Genomic DNA, 10,796 nt, shown 5'->3' on the forward strand with positions numbered 1-10,796 from the left:
GATACGGAAGTTAAGGTATACTCCATTTGCCATGTGTTGGCGTCATACTGTCACGTAGTAGTTCAGCGGCGGACCAGCTCGTCACAAGAAAGAACTAAACAAAGAACACCTAGCTTTACACCCTGCAGCCTCGTCGCGCCCAGACTCTTCGAGAGGAAGCGAGCATGTACTAGGAAACTTGGCAATCTCTCCAGCCCTCTCCCAGAACCAGAAGGCCAAGACCCAGCAAAACACTTCCCCTGTTTCGGCGCTCTGCTTCAGGAACTGACTTCTGATCAGGCAGCTCCCCGACGCACCATGGCGACGCCGTGGAAGCTGGCGGACCACCCGAGGTTGGGGAAAGGGAAGGTGGTGGGCGTGGTGGTGCTGGACGGCTGGGGCGAGGCGCCGCCGGACCCTTTCAACTGCATCCACGTCGCCGACACCCCCACCATGGACGCCCTCAAGAAGGTCCGTGCGTGACCTGACCAGAGTTCACCGGCTCATGTGCGTGCGTGTGATCCTACTGGTTAACTCTGTCTCTTCTGCTTGCGTTCGCGCCACGCCGCAGGGTGCTCCGGAGCGGTGGAGGCTGATCAAAGCTCACGGGACGGCGGTGGGGCTGCCTACGGACGATGACATGGGCAACAGCGAGGTCGGCCACAACGCCCTCGGAGCCGGCCAGATATACGCCCAGGGGTAACACCACTGTCCACTGATCTGCTTTGTGTCTGTTGTCTTGTCTATCTAGAAAGAATAATCAAATTACCAGTTTATCATGAAAATTTGATGAAACCATACAAGGGGCTTGTTCATTAATATGGTTATAAGGTGACAATCCAAGTTTTCGATGCCAAATAGTAACACATTGACACTTCATTACTAATATGAAAATAAAATCAGAACACCAATACGTCATTTTTCTTGGACACAAGAGTATGGCCAAACGGATGGGCATGTGGCTGTCTTGTCCACCTTGGTTTAATTCCTAGCTAGGATTGATGCGACGTGCCATAGTACATGCAAATGTGCAAGTGTAAGTGGCGAATGCAACTATGTTAATTTCAGCACAACTAGGAAGTTGATGCCGTGTTTGCGCGTTATGTGCCGCATAAAGATCATGTATGATCAAAAGCAAATCAAGTTAAGTTTCTGCACAACTAGGAAGTACTAATTAGGATGCGTTTGTGAACGCATTTCAATGGCATACACAAACGGTGTGCAGCTTCTGACTGTCACGGTTGATTTTTCTAGGCTCTTTCGAAAAGAGCCCAGATAAATTTTAATTTAGGGGTACTTCTGAAAAGTACTTAAGCCGAGTTACTGATCGCTTGGCCAATGGCCACAACGTGCAGCGCAAAACTGGTAGATCTGGCGCTCGCCTCTGGGAAGATATACGAGGGGGAAGGGTTCAAGTACATCCAGCAGTCCTTTGAGACCGGTACTCTACACCTCATTGGTTTGCTCAGCGATGGAGGAGTACACTCAAGGATTGACCAGCTGCAGGTAAAACATCATTTCTTTTCACTCAGCAGAGAACATCATTCCTACGCTGTTGATAATGCTTTGGCTCTAGCAGTTGCTTCTGAAAGGTGCTAGTGAACATGGTGCGAAAAGGATACGGGTTCATATCCTTACCGATGGGCGTGATGTATTGGATGGCAGCAGTGTCGCATTCGTGGAAACGCTTGAGAATGATCTAGCTAAGTTACGAGAGAAGGGTGTTGATGCAAGAGTTGCATCTGGTGGAGGCAGGATGTATGTTACCATGGACCGTTATGAGGTAAGACCCTCAGCCTTTTTGTTTTTTGATGGTCTCCAAAATGTGACTTTCTTCACCACTTCCTGTTCATGCCTAAGTTCTTGCATAAAATGTGGCCCCTATTTCTTATGCAGAATGATTGGCAAGTTGTGAAGCGTGGTTGGGATGCGCAGGTTCTTGGTGAAGCCGCCCATAAGTTTCAAAATGCCCTAGACGCTGTGAAAACGCTCAGGGAGGTTCCAAAGGCCAACGACCAGTATTTACCCCCTTTTGTTGTCGTTGATGAAAGTGGAAAGCCGGTCGGGCCTGTAATGGATGGAGATGCTGTTGTGACATTTAACTTCAGAGCTGATCGCATGGTGATGCTGGCAAAAGCTCTAGAGTACGAGACTTTTGACAAATTTGACCGTGTTCGGTTCCCCAAGATACGCTATGCTGGTATGCTTCAGTATGATGGCGAACTGAAACTTCCAAGCCATTACCTTGTTGCTCCCCCGGAAATAGAGAGGACGTCTGGTGAGTACTTAGCCCACAATGGCATACGCACATATGCTTGCAGGTACACCACTGTACTTTGTCCTGTCAATAGCCTTGTAGTATATCTGAATGTTCTGGCAGTTGAGCATGCTACTAGTCCTCGTCGCTTTTCATTTTGATCTTCAGCGAGACTGTCAAATTTGGTCATGTCACCTTCTTTTGGAACGGGAATCGGTCTGGCTACTTCAACCCAAACTTGGAAAATTATGAAGAAATTCCAAGTGATAGTGGCATACCCTTCAATGAACAGCCAAAAATGAAGGCCATGGAAGTTGCAGAGAAGGCAAAGGATGCCATCCTAAGTGGCAAATATGATCAGGTACTGGCCGAAATGAGATCCCTAAGCATAAATCATGCATATGTACAACGCAGATAAACACTCATTGCCAACTGGTAGTAGCAACTAAAGAGTGGTACTAAAGAGTAACAGCTCAAACACTGATGTGGTCATTCCTCGAAAAAAGAAAAAAAAAACACTGATGTGGTCATCTTGTAGGTGAGGGTAAACATCCCCAATGGAGATATGGTTGGTCATACGGGTGACCTTGAAGCTACCATCATTGGTTGCATGGCCGCTGATGAAGCCGTCAAGGTATATCATCTTCGCAGTCCACGCCACTGTATGAAATTATGTGCTTATTTTTTGAATTTTAAATTATGTGCTTATGATGGACACAAATTTCTTTCATTCAGATTATCCTCGACGCCATCGAGCAAGTGGGTGGCATCTTTGTGGTCACAGCTGACCATGGCAACGCTGAGGACATGGCGAAAAGAGATAAATCCGGGAAACCAATTCGCGACAAAGATGGAAATGTTCAGCCCCTTACTTCACATACCCTGAATCCAGTAAGTACACTGCTTGTTTCATCGAAACGCCCTGTCCAGGATGCAGAAGTGTGTAGTTCTCATTTTTACTGTAACTGCCTGCAGGTCCCCATCGCTATTGGAGGTCCAGGGCTTGCTTCAGGGGCTCGATTCCGGAAAGACCTTACAGATGCTGGACTCGCTAACGTTGCGGCAACAGTCATGAACCTCCATGGTTTTGAGGCCCCTGATCACTATGAGCCAACTCTCATCGAAGTCTCGGCAGCCCCATATCTTAGTGCTTCATCTGCAGATCGTACATAAGAATATGAGTGAATTTGATTTCCCTTTCTGCTAGTCGCTGCTACATAGATGTCCACGTTATCTTATGGACCGAACCGATCCCAGCAAGGGCGCCATGCTTGTGTGTACTAGTAAATAAATGTCCAGCTCTGTATCTGACAATCTGGTCGTCCCTGGTAAGGTCGCCTGCACTTATTTCGAACCTCTTTTTGACAGGTTCATTTCTTTGGCTTTCATGGTTACCGAGTGAAACAAACCAAAAGTTTTCGCTGATGCTTGACATGCTCAAAACTTAAGTGAGGTATGCCTGTGAGTTCTGGGTTTATCTCAGATTTCATTGTTTCCCAGCACGAAAAGATGTATCTCAGGCTCATTGGTTCCCAGCACCAATGGCTGGGAGGTAAGATCATCGATCATCAGTTCAACACAAGCTGCCTGATAGAGGCATACATCAAACTCAATCCAGTTAAATCTTTCACTTGAGGCAGTTATCAGTCATGATAACAAGGAAACATACCCGTCATCTCAAACAACAGGAAAAGAACGATGTACAGAAAGACAATCAGGAAAGTAATGATATGGGGATGACTAGGAAGAGGCTATATCAAACAGCAGGAAAACAGAACCAGACACAACAACCTGGCTCCGTCCGAACAATCAATCACCTCAAACCATTTGTACATCTACTGGGGAGGGGTCAACTATCAATGTATAACAAGGCATGCTATCGAAGCTTTGACTCATTGGTCTTGCTGCTCCGGAAGTTTGAGAGGGAGAAGAATGATCTTGATGCTGTACGTACAGAGAGGCACAAATGTATTAGAGGTATATTAACGGTAGATGGAAATGATCGTAGATAGTTTTGGGTAAAAGGAACTAGCCTTTAGTTGATGGCGCGGCTCCAGGCCTGTCTCGTAGCCTATCCGAGCTGGTGGCATTGAAGCTGCTGGTGGTTGATTGAGCTGGAAAAATAAGGTTTAGGTTTATGCGAATGCTGAAACTGAAAAATGTAAAACCTAAAAAATAGGTAAGGTGAGCATAGGAAAATGCACACGACAAATATAGAGGGGCAGGTTTCTGGCAACAGGTACTCTATTATTTATGTATACACAGAAATGCATTATTGTTCCGTTTATGTGCATTTGCATTTCCAGAATTATACTGTCTTCAAAAGATGCTACATTGTGCCATGGCAAAGTTGTGATGTGAATAACCATTTTGGAAGGAACCAAGAATGCAAAACTGGTTTAGGCGCTAAAGAAATCATGGTATTGAGATTCTTTCTGCAAAAAAAAGCATTATGTACAATGTAAAACCCCAGCTGGATTATAGCTGGAAAAGGTACCTGACAAGATGCTATTAGTCTTGGAACCATCAAAAGTTCTCCTGCTCGAATTCGCACCATCACTAGCACCAGATTCTTCTTGTTCATCTTCTCCTTCAGAAACTACCGATGAGCTTGCCCAGCCATTAGTGTTGTCTCCTTTGTTTTTCCGAGCAAATTTTAGAAGTCTCTTGAATCCCTTTGGAGAATCTTTATGAAAAACTATTGCAGGTGGGTTTTCAGCATTTCCCCACTCAATAATTTCTGGTTCGTTGCTATCTGCTTGCAACATTTGTGACAATGAATGTCGGATTTTTGGGCTTGATGATGGCAATGGTTCGATTGCTGGTGAGGTGACATCCTCGCCTGTCACACTTTCACCCACATCAGTAACTTCTTGATGTTCTACTTCTACCCAGGCAGCTGATGAGATGTCCATGTCCTCGTCAAGAGGTTTGACCTCAATGACAGAGGGCTCAACCTTGTCACTGGAGCCCGTTTCTGGCGCAGTTACACTCGGGCCCGTGTTTTCTGTTTTTTCAATATTCAAGTCATTATCGAGGGAAATTTCTATATTTTCATCAACATCATGTGCTGGTTGAGCAAGAACAGCCTCGGGTACCTTGGTAGTTGGCTCGGTTGTCACAGGAGATTCCTCCTTATCTTCTACTTGGGTAACACTTCCAATGTCCTTCGGAGAGTCACCTAGCTGCAGCACCTTAGTCTTAACAGCAACAGAACCAACACCCTGACTGATCCCAGTGGCTTTCTTCACAGGTTTGGATTCTAGTGGTACAACACTGCTTTTTTTGGGGACCTTGTTGTACAAGCTTGACTTTGTTGTTGCACTTGATTTTTCTTCTGAAGCAGGTGAACTTTTAGGCACTCTGCTCGGCTTTGTTGATGTCCTTGTCTTCTTCTCTTCTTGCACCTTAATGGCTGGCTTTGCAGCAGTCACGGGTTCTTTCTTGTTCTTCACTGGATGAAGGGTTTTTTCCACCTTTGACACCGGCTGAGATGATGGTGGTGTTGTCACGGCCCTTCTCCGGCTAGTTGGTGTCAATGTTGAAGCCACTCCAGGAGAGTTCTTAGTTTTCTGTGCAGTACTAGTAGTTGCTTTAGTAAGAGACCCAGACCATGAACTACGGGTAGCTGGTGCAGGTGATGGTTTTGGGGAACTCCTTTTGGCTGGTGTCTTTGATGCCACTTCCTTTGGCAAGACTGGAGGTGACGAATTTCTCCGGGGCCTTTGAGGAACAGGTGAATTACGTTTCTCTGTTATGGTGCTGACTTTCGGGGTAACTGCTGCTTTGTTCTGTTCCTTGAGGGGCTTGGTGTTCTGGCCAACTGATTCCTTTAAGAGCTTGGTGTTCGCTTCCTTTGCTAGTCGCTTTCCACCTTTCTCGGTGCGAACTTTTGTGTCTCGCTTCTCTCTTTGCTGTCCACCTTTCTTCTCATTTGCAGAAATGAGCCCAGCAGCAGTGACATTGGCTCCTGCAAATTTTCCAGGCATGACCTCCATCATTTTCATTAACATTTGGTTAAGTTCGGCTTCCTTCTGGCGGTTCCACTCAGCAGAGGCCATTGCCCTGTCACTGTTTGACTCCTGCCCAGAATGTGTTTGCTCAGAAGAAATATTTGTATGGTGTGACACCACATTTTCCATTTCTGACCCTGCAATGCCATGACCATCGCCATGGTAACTTCCTACCTCGGGTGCGACAACACTGCTTGGCGCTGCATCTGTCTCGACCTGTAATTCTGCTTCATTCTTCTCTTCGTTAGGAGCCATACTGTTGGATTTAGTTTGAGATGTAGAATCTGAGGTTTTTTCTTCTGACATACTACTATTCAAAGAGTCACCCATTCCTGAACTCCACCTTCGTAGTACTGATTTGGTAGCAACCAAGCCAGCTTTCTTACTTTCAGAATCCGGATTCGGACCCTTTTGCTTGTTCTCAAAAAGACTAATTGCATCTTGCACGCTCATCCTTCTTATGTTGTTGTCAGATCTCCTTGGCGGCTGGTCCGTTTCACCATTGCAGCTGCTTTCGTCATCTTTGTCCAAAGCAACTCTCTGGCTAGGAGGGAAGTAGCTGAGGCTCTTGATGGCAATTGGTGTTGACCGACGAGATCCTGATCTCCCAATTTGAACCCTTCTCATTGGAGAAGCAGACCGCCTAGGGGAGGCAGATCTCATAAGAGGCCGGCTTCTTTCAACAACAGGCTCCTCTTCATCACTGGACTCGGAGGAATCATCGCTTTCCATTGACATTTTACGTTCAACTTGTGCAAGCTTTGCTGGAGAGACATTATTGGTAATAGGTCTCTGGATATTGGTCTGGGAGCTGATATCGCGAATCTCAAGTGCATCATCATGTCGCTCAGTAGTGGAATCTTTCTGTTGAGCGAGCACAGAGGGCTGGCAATCCCGGATCAACAGTAGGCAACGCATCAACCAACTATGAAAAAGGAGAAACACCAACCATTAGCTTCTTGTATCACATAATGGAAAAGCTATGAAAAATATGTTCTAAAAATGAGGGCACGGCATTGTATTCTCAAAAGCAAGCTAATTACAAGAAAAGAAGTTGGGCAGCTTTATGAGTGTCGCAGAGGATCAGATAGTAGAATGATATGCACTTTCTGATTGTACATACAAAAACAAGGATACAAATCTATAATAATCTTGTGTCATACCTAAACTCTGATGTCCCGAAATGCTGAACAAAAGTAGACAAATTTGATATTTCTTTATTTGACAAATTAGAGCCAACTGCTCGACTCAATAAGACCAGGATCTCTTCTTTCAATGCTGACAGCCTCAAATCCAGTGCTCGAAGTAATTCATTCCTTGCGCATTCAATTATAAAAATGTCAATTAAAGGAAGGGCGAAATTGAGTAGCCGGAAAAGGAAAAGGCTTTACTTTGTAGCCACGGAGGAGTTTGGGCCAACATTTCCCTGAAAGTAATTTTAAGAACTAAAATGTAAGCAAATGAAACATAAAAATGCATACATATAAAATAATTGGAAGCTTTTCACAAAAGGAAATCACCTGTTGTGGTATGCCAATGGTACTGAAGAGACCTCCTGCAAAGATAGAATGTCGTCATAAATTACGCACTGTACCAATATAAGCTAGAAATAAGACATTCGGTGAGGAAGATATGCGCCCCTTGCAATGTGCAGAATTTTCTTGTAAATTATAACTAAATATCCCTGATGATATACAACAGTTCCCTATAATTTTCAGTGCCTATCTTTATTAATACAGTACTTTCATGTGCATTAGCAAGCATGCAAAAAAATTGGTGTGAAACTTTTCAATGGGCCCTGATATAATATTTGAGATTTTTTTTGTTCCAGGCCAAATGCAACAGGCTCAGGTTTGGTATATTGTGCCAGGAAGGAGAAAATGAGTATAAACAAGCAGATTCCCAATAGAAGGTGTAGACGAATCTTTGGAAGAACTGGCTGCGTACAATGGATTATTATTAGAATTTGAGCTGCCAACTGTATTTATTTCAGTGATAAGCATAAGAATCATGGGTACAATTTAAGAGCTGGTTGTGTATGGCAACTAGCAAGAAACAAGGACAGATTCAGGAAAATATGGCAATGGGCTCAATGCGCCAACAAAGTAGTGGTTTGCTAGCTTATTGCTATTGATATCGAATCGCAAATGTTCGCTAAAATTACCAACATAATACTCAAGGAACTAATGTCACCAACTATAGTGAAGGAATTGAAGTCACCAAGTAAACACTGACACAAATCCATCAACACCGGGAATCATTTTTTTTAACAAGGGAATGACTAATGGGCCTATAAGAATACAGCTAAGTTGTTCTTGAAATGTCCACTCTGCATCACTAAAAATGGCACGAAAAACAAACCCAATATCATATTAGATAAACTTCATAAAATGGGACAGAAGCCATAGTGCATACAAACTGAAAGGTTGTGACGGTTTTCATGTACAAATAACAATGGAAAAGCAAAACTTTCTTTAAACATACCTGTAAGAGCACCACCCATAAGACTTTGTTGCTCCTACATAAACAGATGCATTTTATTATTTACGGCATCTGCTGCTTCTTTTAGATACAATCTGGACTTAAATATGCAATCAAACTTCGCTAAGGTACATGGTTTACTTATTTTCGGGCTAACTAGTGATACCTTGGAGTAAAGAGAATCATGAAATTTTCTAGTTTCCTCCAGCTGAGACATCTCCTGTAAAATTCCATTCGCTGTTTTTGGTGCATCGGGCGAATTTATGATATGAAGGAATCTGGTAGAGTGGTACGGATGCTCAATTTAGTAAATATTATAACTGTAACATTTGGAGTTTGTGAACCAGGTAGACTGGAACTAGAACAAGGTCCAGGTGCAATACCTCTCTAAGGTGGATTTTGTGAACCAGGTAGAGCGTCTTGCATCTCCAGCCAATAACAGCTTAAATGAGCCACTTGATGAACGAGATTGGAAGTTTTTGGCATCTTCCAAGTGCAGGACTAGTTGATCAAAAGGACCAGATGCTACCGATTCAGCACTCTCTTCGCTACAAGCAATAGCCTCATACCTGGAGACAGAAAGTTTCACAAAACAGTATGAGTCAAGATATATATCAGATTGAAAGGCTCGGTATGGTGTATCCATGAAATGCAGTTTTCAGCTCAATGCAGCAAGGAAAATCTGGTGAATGATAAATAAGTGTTCACCTGTTTTTGGTTAAGTTCACATGGAAAAGAGCAGAATCAAGCGCCACGTTGCTAGCAACTCCCCCATCCATTTTGCCTACAACCACGGAGGCGACAAAACACTCAAATAGGCACCAACTCCTACACTAGGATTTCTCGAGATGGGGTCAGCTCCTCGTCCACTTCAAAGACCTGCAAACAGCAGGAAAATCAGCACAAACATCACCAACCTTGCAAAAGGGGACAGATCAGAAAGAAGAACGAGCATGGTAATGCCAAGGACGTAAACGCCAATAAGCCAATACACAGGCATGTCACTTTCAACGTCAAGGAAGCAACCAAGTGTAGGGCAAGCAGATTGGATGTATTGCCCAACCCACCGCACACTTATTGAAAGGCATTCATTCCGCTTCATCATGTTCCCAAATCAGATACAAGCTTATGGGCTGCTAGCACTAAAACATCAAGTTAACAAATACACCTGCATCGCGTGCTATGAGCTTGACCAAACACTAAATGACTGCATCCACTGTCAGTCACGCAACCGGAATCCCAGATGAGAGATCAAAACACCGAAACAAGTTCAACCGAAATTCGAGTACCGTCAGAACAGATCTTCCACCTTTGCTACTAGACCGAGCACCGGGGGCGCTGAATCAGAAATGCGAAGTTTCCAACCGAACCACGGGCGGTCCCGGATCCAAAACCCCAATCCTCGGCAAAACAAAAACTCAGAGCCCGAGAGAGATCCAGGCAACGCGACGCAACTCCCCCACGGTTCGCAGAAAACCGAAGCGACAGGACGCGGATCCAGATTCCAGAAGAACCAGAGGCGACAGCGCCCGCTCACCGGCCCCTTCCGCCCTCACACGCTTAGACCTGAAGCAAGCTACCACCCCGCGACCGCAACGAAAAACATCCGGGAAAAACATCAGCAGCGAGCGAATGCCTTACCGGAGACGGCGGCGGCGGCCTCCGCTTCCCGCATCCGATCCGGCGGCGCGCGGACTGGATCGAAAATTCGGAACCAACGGAGAATTTTTGTTCTGCGAATTCCTTTTTTTTTTTTGTTTCCGTGGGGCAGTTGCAGCAGCGAGCAAGTGCAGGAAATGGACGGGAGGAAAAGGGACAAGTGGGGAATGCGGGGTTTAAATGACCGGGGTAGAGACGGGGAAATGACACTGTGGTTTGCAGGTATTTACTGTCGTGCCACTGGCCTGGTGTTTTGTGTACCCGTGGAGTGCGCCTGGGGTTTGAATGCTGGGCAGGAAAGGAGGCCGTCGGTCGGTGGGAAACGGAAGGCCGATTGACCAGAATGCCCTCACACTCACAGAGGAATATTTTTAGGCCTTTATTATGCGTTCTTAGAGTATTAAATC

At 45.0% G+C, this 10,796-nt stretch overlaps 2 protein-coding genes across 3 annotated transcripts; one reads left to right on the plus strand and one right to left on the minus strand.

Moving 5' to 3' along the window:
• Window positions 1-297: 297 nt before the first annotated feature.
• LOC124695565 (2,3-bisphosphoglycerate-independent phosphoglycerate mutase-like) lies at window positions 298-3,473 on the plus strand. Its single transcript, XM_047228395.1, has 9 exons — window positions 298-450; window positions 551-678; window positions 1,335-1,485; window positions 1,559-1,762; window positions 1,876-2,300; window positions 2,405-2,597; window positions 2,775-2,870; window positions 2,972-3,127; window positions 3,212-3,473. The coding sequence occupies exons 1-9, from the start codon at window positions 298-300 to the stop codon at window positions 3,407-3,409; spliced, it is 1,704 nt and encodes a 567-aa protein (XP_047084351.1). The 3' UTR covers window positions 3,410-3,473.
• A 359-nt stretch (window positions 3,474-3,832) lies between these two features.
• On the minus strand, window positions 3,833-10,483 carry LOC124702382 (proteoglycan 4-like). Of its 2 annotated transcripts, XM_047234520.1 has the most exons (11): window positions 10,372-10,483; window positions 9,439-9,609; window positions 9,114-9,299; window positions 8,897-9,008; window positions 8,734-8,767; window positions 7,770-7,804; window positions 7,641-7,675; window positions 7,413-7,565; window positions 4,734-7,174; window positions 4,270-4,350; window positions 3,833-4,180 (listed from the first exon to the last, which is right to left on the minus strand). In XM_047234520.1, exons 2-11 carry the CDS (start codon window positions 9,507-9,509, stop codon window positions 4,113-4,115), a joined length of 3,216 nt encoding a protein of 1,071 aa, XP_047090476.1. In that variant the 5' UTR covers window positions 9,510-9,609; window positions 10,372-10,483; the 3' UTR covers window positions 3,833-4,112. The 2 variants fall into 2 exon arrangements, with proteins under 2 accessions (XP_047090476.1, XP_047090477.1); XM_047234521.1 differs by lacking the exons at window positions 3,833-4,180; window positions 4,270-4,350 and having other exon boundaries at window positions 5,112-5,243; window positions 5,335-7,174.
• Window positions 10,484-10,796: the final 313 nt, after the last annotated feature.

The sequence above is a fragment of the Lolium rigidum genome, chromosome 3 (assembly GCF_022539505.1).
Source record: "Lolium rigidum isolate FL_2022 chromosome 3, APGP_CSIRO_Lrig_0.1, whole genome shotgun sequence".
Classification (NCBI taxonomy): domain Eukaryota; kingdom Viridiplantae; phylum Streptophyta; class Magnoliopsida; order Poales; family Poaceae; genus Lolium; species Lolium rigidum.

What these genes read in the sequence shown, in the direction of transcription:
- LOC124695565 (XM_047228395.1), top strand. Translation starts at nt 298, where the DNA reads ATGGCGACGCCGTGGAAGCTGGCGGACCACCCGAGGTTGGGGAAAGGG. An exon ending in TTACCATGGACCGTTATGAG is followed by an intron (nt 1,763 to 1,875) that starts GTAAGACCCTCA and finishes TTTCTTATGCAG; the next exon opens with AATGATTGGCAAGTTGTGAA. An exon ending in TAAGTGGCAAATATGATCAG is followed by an intron (nt 2,598 to 2,774) that starts GTACTGGCCGAA and finishes GTCATCTTGTAG; the next exon opens with GTGAGGGTAAACATCCCCAA.
- LOC124702382 (XM_047234520.1), bottom strand. Translation starts at nt 9,509, where the DNA reads ATGGATGGGGGAGTTGCTAGCAACGTGGCGCTTGATTCTGCTCTTTTC. An exon ending in ACAAAATCCACCTTAGAGAG is followed by an intron (nt 9,009 to 9,113) that starts GTATTGCACCTG and finishes CCACTCTACCAG; the next exon opens with ATTCCTTCATATCATAAATT. An exon ending in AGCCGCGCCATCAACTAAAG is followed by an intron (nt 4,181 to 4,269) that starts GCTAGTTCCTTT and finishes CTGTACGTACAG; the next exon opens with CATCAAGATCATTCTTCTCC.